General features: G+C 39.7%; 1 protein-coding gene across 7 annotated transcripts in view; it reads right to left on the bottom strand.

The window, feature by feature from the left end:
* The window catches only part of CNTNAP5 (contactin associated protein family member 5), a 299,942-nt gene that overhangs the window by 208,441 nt on the left and 79,249 nt on the right, over nucleotides 1–12,252 (bottom strand). For all 7 annotated transcript variants that reach the window (XR_008577724.1, XR_008577725.1, XR_008577726.1 and 4 more), the window contains one exon: nucleotides 11,288–11,481. Coding sequence is in view for 4 of the 7 variants with exons in the window: in XM_054830600.1 (XP_054686575.1) it covers nucleotides 11,288–11,481 (194 nt within the window). In the remaining 3 variants the exon portion in view is untranslated. The remainder of the gene's footprint in view (nucleotides 1–11,287; nucleotides 11,482–12,252) is intronic.

Below are 12,252 nucleotides of genomic sequence, written 5' to 3'. Positions count from 1 at the left end.
GAAGCACCAGCTGATGCAAGACAACAACACTTGAAAGATATCCTTGAAAGAGGATGAATCTTGTATCTGCTCTCCTGACTAAATTCTATCTGTATTTATTTACTCAGTAATAGACCACAGATGGCTTTTCAGGAGCCATTTTTCAATATTTTTTTCTCTCCTTCTCCTATTTAATTTTTTTTTTTTTTTAAAAATTGAAGTCCAAATGATAAAGCACCAAGAAGCATCTGCAGAGTACATGCAACTTTCAAGTATTACCATTAATGGATACTGCTAATGGAAATATTTTGTTTCCTGGCCACACATATATTATGATTAGCATACAAATACTCTCAGTCTGAAGGACTGTGACAAAGAGAACTGAATAACTGTGGACCAGCTCTGTAGTGCAGCATGAGCATCTGTGCCCAGAGACTACCAGGAAAACAGAGGTTTGGGTCTGACACAGAGGATGTAGGACACACTTTAGATATTTAGGAAGTCTCCCAGTGACAACAAAGTGTAAAATGGAATTAGAAAACCTGGGTCCAGAACTCAGACTGCAGCTTTCTTTTGATACTACTATAAAACTCATGCTCCACAGTCTCAAGAATCTCAATTCTCACTCAACAGCACCCAAAGAAAACAATTTGAAAGCATCAGCCAAAATTGGCTGTAATCCCAGTGCCAAAAGGATCTGCACCTCTTGGATTTGTGGGGATTTGTTGAAGGAAATTATATAGAATTGCTAGGCATTGCCAGAATTGCTTTAATCTTCAAAACAGTTCCCAAGTGGAAGGTGTAAAGTTCTCTTGGATCAGCTTTCTTAAATTAACTGGCATAAGTTTGGATGCTTTCTTGAGTTTCTCTCAAGACATAGACCCTCCCTGAGGCAACCATGACATGTATTTTAAACTGATAGGTCTAATTTCCAAATGGAAGCTATTGTAAATGAAATCATTATTTTTGAGAGCTTAACCTAAACATGAAATACTCCAAAGCAGTCACTCTTTCATATAAATTCTCCAAAGTCCACCAAACCTCATCCCAGGAAAGCAAGAATCTTCTCCAAAGAAGATTTGTCCATTCTTATCACTGATGTGGGAGTCTGCATATTTAAAAATAAATGACTCACATTAAATGTTCCCTGAGTACACCAGCTTGACTAGTTTTTATTTGAGCTGAATCTCATCTCTCCTCCAAGCTGTAAAGGTATATATATGGAACCTTTTATCATGTTTCTAGGACTGCATTTCTACCCCAAGCCCATGAATACTTATTCCCTGAAGGACGAAAGTTCTTCAAGTAATACTACTTCAGGATTTACTCTCTATCTTGGTTTGCTCACACTTTATCTTTGATTACTAACTCCACAAACATAAGCTGAATCCTGCAGAACTGGTGTATGCAGCTCCCCAAAAGTGTCAGACGCATATTAAAAAGTTTCAGAGTTAAGTTAAATTTCAAAGGACCATGGACAGGCTTATTTATTCTGCAGATACCAATTTTTGTTCTTGCTCTTTTTGTACCTCAAGGGATCTTCTAAGGGTTTCTATTCTTCCCCATTCCCCTGAGAAACAGCTTTGAGAATCAAAAGTACAAGTGGTATAATGACCTTCAAGATTAAAGATTTATATAAAAGTTTTTAAAATTCTCATGCACTAAAACGTGGAAGCCTCTGAAAGAACATAAAATATACACCACACATTTGGAAAGGCAATGTATTAAAAGAGATCCTCCATACTAAGAGTAATACTTGTATTCTTTTTTTTTTTTAAGTATCGGTAATCTCTGTTGGTTTTTTTGTTTAATTAGGCAACATTTCTAATACTATATATTAAATATTTTGTCTATTTTAGGCCTTAGAGAAACACTATTTCCAGACTAGGAATATTCCGGTACAGGCACTGGCAAGTTTAAAAAAAAAATCTGATACAACTTGCTTCTTAATGAGAATCAAGACAAATAACTTTGAAATTCTTTCTGGAAGGTTAAAAAAAACCCTCTTTTTTTCAGTCTCTGAAAAAATAAATCCATATGCTGAAATTACTGGGGGATTTCTACTTTATACATCAGTTAAGTAGAAAAAGTGAAAGAGTAATAGGTCCCTGTGTTCATCCAAGGAAGAATTTTGGAATAGACTTTTAGTCAGTACATTTCTTTATCCTTAAGGTTCTGGAATCCCTGAAGAGGAAGGGCCCCAGTGACAGCAATATGTTCCCAATCAGACCCTAAAGGAGATAATACCCACAAAACCAAGGAGACTTACAGAACATGGAACCTTTGACAAATAGCCTAAGAAAATTAAAGTTTTAATAAATCAGGGTCCTCCCTCTAAATCATTCAGGCCCTTGCACGATAGCTCATTTTCCATTTCCCCACCCTTGCATTGCCACTGCACAAAGATCCAATTTTAATGTTGAAGAAAAGTTTCTATGAACACAAACTTTTTTCAAGCAAGTATATTCAAGTAATTTGTAGGGGCGCCTCTGCTGCTGATGGCTCTCTAGTAATAGGAAATACTGAGTATATTAACCCAAAGTGGGATACAAATCTGCTAACCAAGGAGACAAGAAGATGATGAGCAGAAACAAGAGGTTCTTGCTGCTGCTGATTGAAGAGATAATGGAAAAGGTCTTTATTTCCCTCTTGGGTGTTGAAGCTGTGGTCATTAACTATAGCTTTCTACCTCTCTCTCCACGTCTCTCCTCCTCTGTCTCCGCATCTCCATTTCAGGTATCATGGTAATTTTCTCCTTTCTCTTCTCCTTCCAAGGTGACCACCAGTTTACTACCATGTCTTATCACTAAATCTGGTATCTATATAACATCACACTCCTTTGCTTAGCCAATACTCTATCAATGTTTAATATCATCCTAATAAAATCCCAGTCCTAGAGTGGTTTGCAGCGATTTATTTACAGCTTGCCTCTTCTTACGTGCCATTTCCACTAGCCACAAGCAACAGGTTTCTACTTCTCTGTTTATGAGCTTCTCGCTACAGGAATAAGCCAAAGTTTAGAAAGGGCTCAGAGCAAAAGAGGTACAATTTTATAACAGTTACTGAAGACCTGAACACTCCAAGTCAAACCAGCAGAGCTGATAACCTAGTTATTTATTTGGATTAATCTAATCTAAGAGTGAATTAGTAGAAGTGACACTTCTCAGCAGCAGGACAACTCTTGTTAGTCAGTTCCCCAAAAGAATTGGCTGTTAAGCCAGCTAGAGCTATTCTCAGTCATTCCAAAATGTACCAAACAACTGCAAAGAAACTCACTAAGGCCTGAGCTCTGGAAGCATATCCAGTGCTGACTAGCAGTGCTTTTTATTTTTTTAGTCTTCCTGTCTCCACATACTTCATGAGCAGAGGCCTCAAAAGCTCCCATCACCTTCCCAAGGATGTCAAGTGTTTCTCATTGTGCATTTAGCCATTGATCTAGCTGCTACCAGGATGCTCAGCAGCACACAATATAAATGAGCTGTTTGCATTAGAATCATTCAATTTGAACAGGCTTTTTAAGATGATAAAAACTCCAGATCTCGTTACCAACCCCAGTAGCCACTCAATCCTGATTAATATGACCCAGAAGGACTATGGAAATTAGCACAGTCTTCACTGGGAAATTGTAGCAGAAAAATATTTGCATATTGTATTCTGTAAAGGCTCTTTCTTAGTTGAGTATCTATAGCTGTGGAAGCAATTTGAGGAGCCAGGTAACCTCTCTGCAGCACCGCAGTCAATCCAACTATTATTGTTTCAGAATGGTTTTCAGCTGTGGGTGGATCAGCTTTACTGCTTATCCCTGGGACATTTTTATTTGGCTAATCTTTGTAAGTTGTTTGCTACGAACAAATTAATGATGCATTTTCCTTTAGCAAAACAGCTTTACCATTTGTTCTTTGCTCTACGCTGCTTTCTCATTTTAGTCCATTTGCAAATGGTCATTTGCTCACCAGAGGTGAAACTACAAATGGACTGAAGCACTATTTGTTCCATATTTATTTATAATTTGTAAAGGCACCTATTTATAGCTTCACATACCATAGAACACAATTCGCAAATAAGAATAATGAAACTTGGTCTATTGATATAAAGGAGTTGCTGGCTAAAATCCTCCATCTGAGAGGAAATGTCCACTATTTTCCCCATTAGTCATCTTAGTATGCTGCCACTAACGTTTACTCTCTTAGTAGATGCCTGGAAGGGAAAACAATAGCTTTCTAGCTGTGGCAGACAAATCTGCTGGAGACAATTGGAAGACACGTATATTTTAGGGCCAGGCTTCACCAACTAGAACAATGCCAACCAGTCTTTCCATGCCAATCCTTAGGGCCAGCACTATGGAGTTATACCCTATAGTCCCTATAGGTGACAAAGAAATGAAGAGACAAAATCATACAGAAGATCTGGGAGGGAGGATTAAAAAAATCAAGGAACATTTCACAGCCTTCCTGTGCTGAATGGTTACAGAAAAGGTAAATTTCAGACAACTTGCAAAGGAATAAGACTGGGAGGTCAGTGACCATGGCACAGGCTGCAAATAACCATGTTTCTTGCAGTTTCCTGGGTCAGGGTGAACTGCTGCCAAATAAAAAGCACGGAGAATTACTAAAGACATTACTGATGGATATCATGTTAATATCACCATTAAATTCTCTAGACTCCACCTTAATATCGCTTTACAGTTAACCAACTATAAAAGCACATTGTAAGGTCACAGAATTCATACAAAATTCAGTTAGCTTAAGGCTAACTCAAGTATCTCAACACTAAAGGGTAATTTGCAAGCTAAGTATATCCATTTTATTCAGACATAAATCCGTACAGAGTGCACTTAAAAACAGATACACTGACACTTTGAATTATCCTCCCAACGGGACAACTGCCCTGGCGGTATCAAGAAAAACAGATTTCCTGGGAACATGCTCAAGAGGCCAGGTTTGCAGCCAGCTCAGTAAGCTAAACCAGAATTAGAAGCAAATTAGTAACATCAAAACAGCATCTCAGAATCAGGCAATCTTAAATCAGAACAGTCTTAAGTACAACAAATAGGTCATGGTTGCCTCTTTAAAACCTGTAATAACATAGGTCTTACAGGAAAAGAGATGAAAACCTGAAAAGCCTTGCTTCCCTGCAGCAAGACTGCATTTGTTCCTTCATTCCTACTTGAAAGTAGCAATTGACTTTTTTCTTCACTTCTTAGAGCAAAGGTGATGGGAAGGAAAATAATCCATAGATACTTACTGTTTAACACCTATTTTCCTGGCAGTAATTATGGTGCATAGAGGAGATTAAATATATCTGAATACTACTACAGCAGGAAGAGTTATAACAAGACAAGCAGAAACTCATTCTCTAATCCAAGCAAACAGTGCGGGACTTCTCATCGCTACAGGTAGAATTTCGTTCTGGCCCTGCTTGGAGGGCGTTAGGACTAGGAGCTAAAAGATGCTTTAGAATAAATTAGCACAACTATAAATCTGACAAGAAGATTAATATTCTAACTATGTTCACGATAATTAACTCACCAAAACAGTTCCACAATCATTATCCAGCTAGAGTGGAAACGGGAAAGTTTACAACACTCCTGTAGATTTATAAGCCAATTAAGAGTGACCCTCCTCTAGATTTCATTAGAAAAACTTCTGGTTCAGCAAAAGCTCACACATGCGAGCAAGGGTTTTCCTGAAGAAAGGGGATGCAAGGGATCTTCATCACCTCTATTAAACATTTTTCCTGCTCCTCTGAGAATTACGTATTCCTAATGCATCCCCAGCTTCCTGTCAGCTCTCCAGCCCTCACACAGCATCCTCACACCTGCAAGAGGTGGGATTGACACAGTGGCGCTTCTCTGTGGGGGAAGCTCTGCTCCGCACCTTGCATGACCCAGGTGCCTTGGTCCAACACCAGAGATGCACTTCTTGTGATCCAGCTTTGGGGTTAGAGCTCACAGTCCCCCTTCCACCTGAAGCCATCTTCTTCCTTCCACATGCAGCTGACAGCAGATGTGTAAGGAGTTTCAACAACTAACAGTCAACTCCAAAATTCTGCTTAATATGTGCAAGTATGTGCAGGTATTTGCACAGAGTATGAAGTATCTCCTTGCTATCTATGCCATTTTCCCCCTTCATTGCCTTTCTGCACAGATTTATTGTTCTAAGAGCCTTCTCTGCCACTGTCAGAATGGTCTCCCTTTATCTCCCATTCCACAACTACTACTTTCAAAACTTTGTCTAAAGAAGATCTTTTCTCCTTTTGTTGCATACAGCTACGCCTTCCTCATCCCCTTTCCTTTGTTTCTTCCTGTGTAATTGCATTTTTCAGCTTTGTAAAGTATTTTTCAATATAGCTAGCATAAAAATTGCTATCTAAAATGAAAATAGCGTTGTATCACAGCCCACACTTTTGTCCCAGTAATATACACAATTTGGACTGACTCAAGCTATGGTGTGTATGCAGGTAAAGTAAATTCTAAATTATTCAACACTTAAAAACACTGAAAAATCATTTACTTGTTACAAGCAATAAGATTTATGTTTTATGTCTTACAATCAATAGCTAGTGTGTCCACACACAGCTGATTTATCCATATTGAAAATATAATTATAAGTCTAGTTTGCTCTGAACCACAGAGTCCTTTTGTAACAAGATTATTTAAATACAAATGGGGTTGGAAAATTGGTTTTAAATGGCTAATCTGTCTTGTCTTCAACTCCAGCTGCAGAATTTACTAACATCATAAACACAGGCTGAGTGAAAATGTAAGAGGTTTTCTGATTCTCCTCGCGATCTGTCTATGCAGCGCTCATTAACGGTGAAGTTGATGGGAGCTGTATGCATGCTGTGAGAGGAGGATAATAAGCCTTGTAATCTCTAGACAGAGAAAGGGATTTTTACTAGTAATGTGTCATACATACTGGTGTGCAAACGTCTGTCTTATCGGCAGCGCAATAAAGAATTTATGTACCGAGGTCTCAGATGCATTGAAGGACACATAGGCCATATGGGTGGACAAAACCTATACCCAGATGGCTGGAAACAACTCCTCAGGAGCACCACTTGCAATAAGGAGCATCAGGCATTTGTGAAGACATGACTAGGAAAAGTTTCATCCAGGCAGACTTACTCAGGGATTATGAAAGGAGCTACTGCCTTCCTGCTGTCTCCACCAAACGTGGCCGATGGGCCATGACGTGCAGTGGGGAAAGGCTGTGCCTCCTCCAAGAGAGGCCTCCAGTACAGCCAGCTGGGAATACCCTGTAACTTTGTCTATGGGTCACACAGATGGGCTGGGAGAAATTGCAGTTCAAATCTGACTCGAGTTGAGTAGAGATTAAGGATTTCTGCCAGTTCTAGTTTAACAGACAAGGTAGAGAAGAAATTTCAAGACTCTGTTTTCCTTTGGTGGAATGCAAATAAATGAAATGAAAGTGAAACCTCAAATTTCTACTTGAAATCAAATGCTTGCCTTGAAACCCAGGTACTTCTTACACCCTCCTTTTCAGCGATTCACTATATAGTCTGTCAAACGGTTCTCCACATAGTTATATTGCCTTCAGAAAACAAACAAACAAATTTACCAGACTATCTAGGTCCCTTATACTGCCATAATCTCCACTTTCAACAGCTGCAAACAAATGCTAAGTTGTCACCAATGCGCAATTAGTGAGACATTCAGTAGTGTTCATATAGCAAAGCACAAACTTCCCGCTAGTTTCACTAAAGTAGAAGCTTCATCAGTGAACCTGATAGGTCCAGTGCACGTCAATATTTGATATTGATATAGCAAACATCATCTAATGATCTCCAGGCAATAATGATTTAGATTTCACAGCCTCATCTGAGCTATGAGTCAGCACTGACCACCCTTTAAGTTAGGAACAGCACAGCTTTCAGAAATAAAAAGCATTGAAGTAGGTAGACTTCTAGCCCTTTTAGCTATACACAAAATTTTTAGAAGAAAATCTTAAAAAGCTTGAAGTCCTGAGGGACACAGAGTACTAAAATCCTATCCTAAGGACAGAGAAAGAAAAGCTTCAAAGTTAAAGTCGGGGGGGGGGGGGGGGGGGGGGGGGGGGGGGGGCGGAATGTGTTTCCCACCTGACCATCTGAGATTTTTTAAGTGGTATATTTTCCACAATAACCTAGATTTTTAACCCCTCCACTCCCTGTGGATGAGAAGTAACCTGGTAACTTGCCACCTTGCCCTGACATAGGAGACTCCTACCCGGTAGGATGGGGAGGACAATTGGAAAACAAAGACGAAACTCGTGGGTTGGGATGACAGTTTACTAGGACAGCAAAGGGAAAGGAAAATAACAGCAGTACTCATAAAAGAATATACAAAGCGGGTGATACACAATGCATTTGCTCACCACCCAGAACCCAGTGCCTAGCCCATCCCCCATGCAGCGACTCCTCCTTCCTCCCTGGCCAGCTCTCCCCTTATATACTGAGTATGATGTCATGGTATTGAATATCCCTTTGGCTAGTTTGGGTCAGTTATTCTGGTTGGGTCCACTTCCAGCTTCTTGTGAAAATTAACTCTAAACCCAGACGACAGTCAGAACACAGACCACCCTGCCCATCCCCCCAAAAAGAATGGGATACAGATTCCTAAGGTTGAGACTACCAATCTCGTGACAGATTGGTACAGTGTACACTGTCACAGATTGTGACAGTAGAGTCTACCCTGGGGTGCTGCTTTCCTGTCCCTGTGACATGGTCCAGTCCACTGGCTTCCTTTAAGTCAAGGGCAACAGTTCTTTCCTAGAGGTGTGCAATGCAGAACTTCCCTTACAGCTATTTAACAGCCAGATGTTTAGGACAAGCACCATGGTGTGCTCATCCTCATTTCATCCAAGGGTCTGCCTTTTATAGAAAAGCCTTCAACATGCAGGTGGACAGTCCACTTCTATTTTTCTTCTCACTGAGAAAAAAGCCTAAGGAAAGGATTACTGCCATTAAAACAGAAACACTGCAAAATTTGAAATTATAATTCTATACATGCTTCCGAAAGCCTCTCTGGCTTTCCTCTTTGTGTTCTGAATGGCTCTCAGATCTAATTTAATTCAGTGAAACAAATCCAAAAATACCAGGAAAAAAAGAATCAACTTTCTCTTTAGTTAGAATAAAAATTGTACAGAAGTAATTCTTGATCTTCATTAATTCTGTGGGCAGGCATACAAGCTCCTAGGTGTTAATGAGACTTGCCAGTTTAGGTGGACTGCAGAGTCTAATGAAATGTCAAGTGAGCCCACTTTGGGTTTTCAGTATCAGATTCTTCCAACAGCAAAGTTTGGCGATGCATCCTAACAATCTCTTCAAGCCTGGGAACGTAGAGCAAATCACTCTTCTGGACTGGAATTACGTTACTGGTTCATATGGACAGAGTGACTTGTCGAAACTAATGTGAGGGCAAAAATATCCAAATACTTCCCCTAGTGTTACCTTTTCCACATCCAAATTCCATGTCATTTTTCCTCAATTATATACAAAACTATCCTCTGTAGCCTATGGCAGTTTCCAGTAGAAAAGCATACAGAAATTACCCCTCCAGAAAGCAGGCTTCGAGATCTACTGAAGCTTTAGAACTTGTGTCAGGGTCTGCTCTGAATCACCTTCATGCCTGATCACTTAGTAAAACAAGAGAGCTCAGGTTCTTCATAAATCCTAATTCACTGTTAAATGCCTGCTAGGCTTGTAATTATTCTTGTGCACAATATTAGGTGCCAGATCAGAAACTCACTAAATTGGATCCTTAGGGCACAAAGATTTGCTATGGTAAATTCTACGTGTTGTCTTTTCACATTTCCCTTTAAGAAAAAAAATATACAAAAGAAAATAAAAAGGTCAAGGGTTTCCAAAAAGGAAAGGACTGAAACAATAAACATGTAATAAAAAATTAATTTGTCTTAATATAAAATTTTAACAAGGTACATAATATTTTCAGGGAAGGAAGCTCCTTATTACAGCAAGTCCGCAAAAATATCTCAGTTCTGGATTTCAGAGTCCCAAGGGTAGAAGTCAAGAGCCAGATTAAATGATCACTGCATTCAGTCCAGAATGAAATTCCACTGGTTTTAAACATAAAAAAAAATTAAAAAAAGTATAAATATCTGGAGCAAAGTCAGCCTAATATAACTCTATAAGCGACAGGTGAAGCAGAGCCACACTTGACAACTTTATGACCATCTTTGGGCCAAAGTTGCCTTTTTAAAGGAAGAAGGATTTCATTAGCTTTCCCTAAATCAAACCCATGATAAAACAAAGACAGTAGCAATGCAATGGATTTTAAAACTACAGAAGTTAACCTCCCCATATGTGCATCCCCAAGGACTGCAACATGGTTGGGAAAAAATTAAGCAGCCCTTCTCCCCTCTTCCTGCTGCACCACAACTCTCCTCATTCATAATCAGTATGTTCTGGAACCAAAATCTGCTTCTGAGATGCAACATTTAACCAACATGTTAACCAAAGAAAAATTTAAGACAAAACCAGACGTCTATTTGATCACCCTTAAAACATTCCATTCTATTTTCATGACAAATATGTATAATTTACCACCATATATTGTCATGCTACCAAAGCTATTAATCCTCAGAAATCAAGATTATAGCACAGAGAGGATGCTACCATTCATTAGTAATTCACTAACAATTCACATTTTCCATATGAAAGGAAGACTTTTAAACTTCTCCATCCACACCTGAGGTGGTACTGCTACCACACGCAGTCCTACAGACAGCACCTGGCATGGTCACACATTGGACTTGCGACACAGCAAGCGTCAAGTCTGCATTAAAATTTAGGAAAAGCCTTGAGCACTTTTAGCATAGCTGCTAAATCATCCCACAAGTCATGCTGCAGCTCCAGGCTTCTCCAAGCAAGGAGCAATTTACCACCCACCTCCCCCAGCATGAGCTCTGCTGTTCTGGCCAGCAAGCTTGTATAAGATACAGAGTTAATTTCCATATTTCCTGGAGAAAGTGTGCAGGTGATTAGCCCCATTTACCCTGATGTGCCTGAATCAAAGCCAACCAGGCACAGAAGCATACAGGTCATTTTGAGTGCCCTGAGCATCCTCATAGTCTGAAAAACAACATAGTCCTGAGAGCTTAAACTTGTATTACACAGAGAGCAGATGACGTAACCCATTTCGATCAAAACACCCTGTAGACTCACTTGGGTCTGGTCTCACACCACTACAGCACTCCTCTGATCTGAAACCAAAGCCATTTCTCCAAATGCCAAAATGAGCCTGAATCATAAAGATCTGGGGCCAAAGGCATCCGCGATTCAGACCTACCCAGACGGTGTCATCTTGTCTGTACTGTTTCCAGTTGTGGCCGGTGTCGCTGAACATGAGCGTATAGCTGGTTACCCAGTCCGAGCTCCCATACCTGCCCTGGGTAGCCACCGCGACAATCTCCACTCTGTCTCCCAGATCAACCTGGAGCCACTGCTGCTCGTTTGAGTCCAGCGGGGACCAGCCACCAGCTCCTAAAAGAGATTGGATAAAGGTAATTTAGATGACAATGACAGCAAAAGAGATTATACTTGAGAAAGAATCATGTTGTTATTTTAGGTCATCACAGAGGAACCTACTTCCTGAACACACGGTTGTTTATTCGTATTTTTGTATTAGGAAATATGCTGCACGGGGTGTGCTTCCTTAAGGTTTTCTTAATTAACCTGAAATTAAAAAGGATTTTTGAATTTCTAAGAAATTAAGGAAATCTATTCTTTGTCAGCAGGATGAATGTCAGTGAGGCTGGCACATCCTCAGTTACCAAAAAAAAACCAACCACCAACCCAAAATTCGTATGTATTCCCTCCTCACATGCTTGTGCCAATCTAGGAATGATGATTTCTAACTTCTAATTTGCTTTGACATTTTCTTTTTTGCTATGTTTTGAAAGACATGCAAAAGCGTTAGTTATCTTTATTTGTGCCCTATTAAGTATTTGAAAGAATGATTTAATTACAGGTTGTAAATGCACTTCAGATAATACATTGTAAAGCTAGAGACTATTTGATTGAACAGCTAAAAGGACTGCCTGCACACTGGAAAGCAGCCTCTTCCTTACACAAGGTGCTTGTTAAGTGTACACATATTTTATCTTAAACAAAAGATCAAACAAGATCTTCATAAGGACAAACATGACTTGCAAATTATACACTTCCACAATCCACTTCTCCATTTGGGAATGGAGACTTCAGAAGTTGCGATCACATTGAAGCTGACAGCTTGTATCACATGTTTGTCCTTCA

The sequence above is a fragment of the Grus americana genome, chromosome 6 (assembly GCF_028858705.1).
Source record: "Grus americana isolate bGruAme1 chromosome 6, bGruAme1.mat, whole genome shotgun sequence".
NCBI lineage: Eukaryota > Metazoa > Chordata > Aves > Gruiformes > Gruidae > Grus > Grus americana.
Note: the sequence above shows the minus strand (reverse complement) of the source record. Positions and strands in the feature narration are given on the sequence as shown.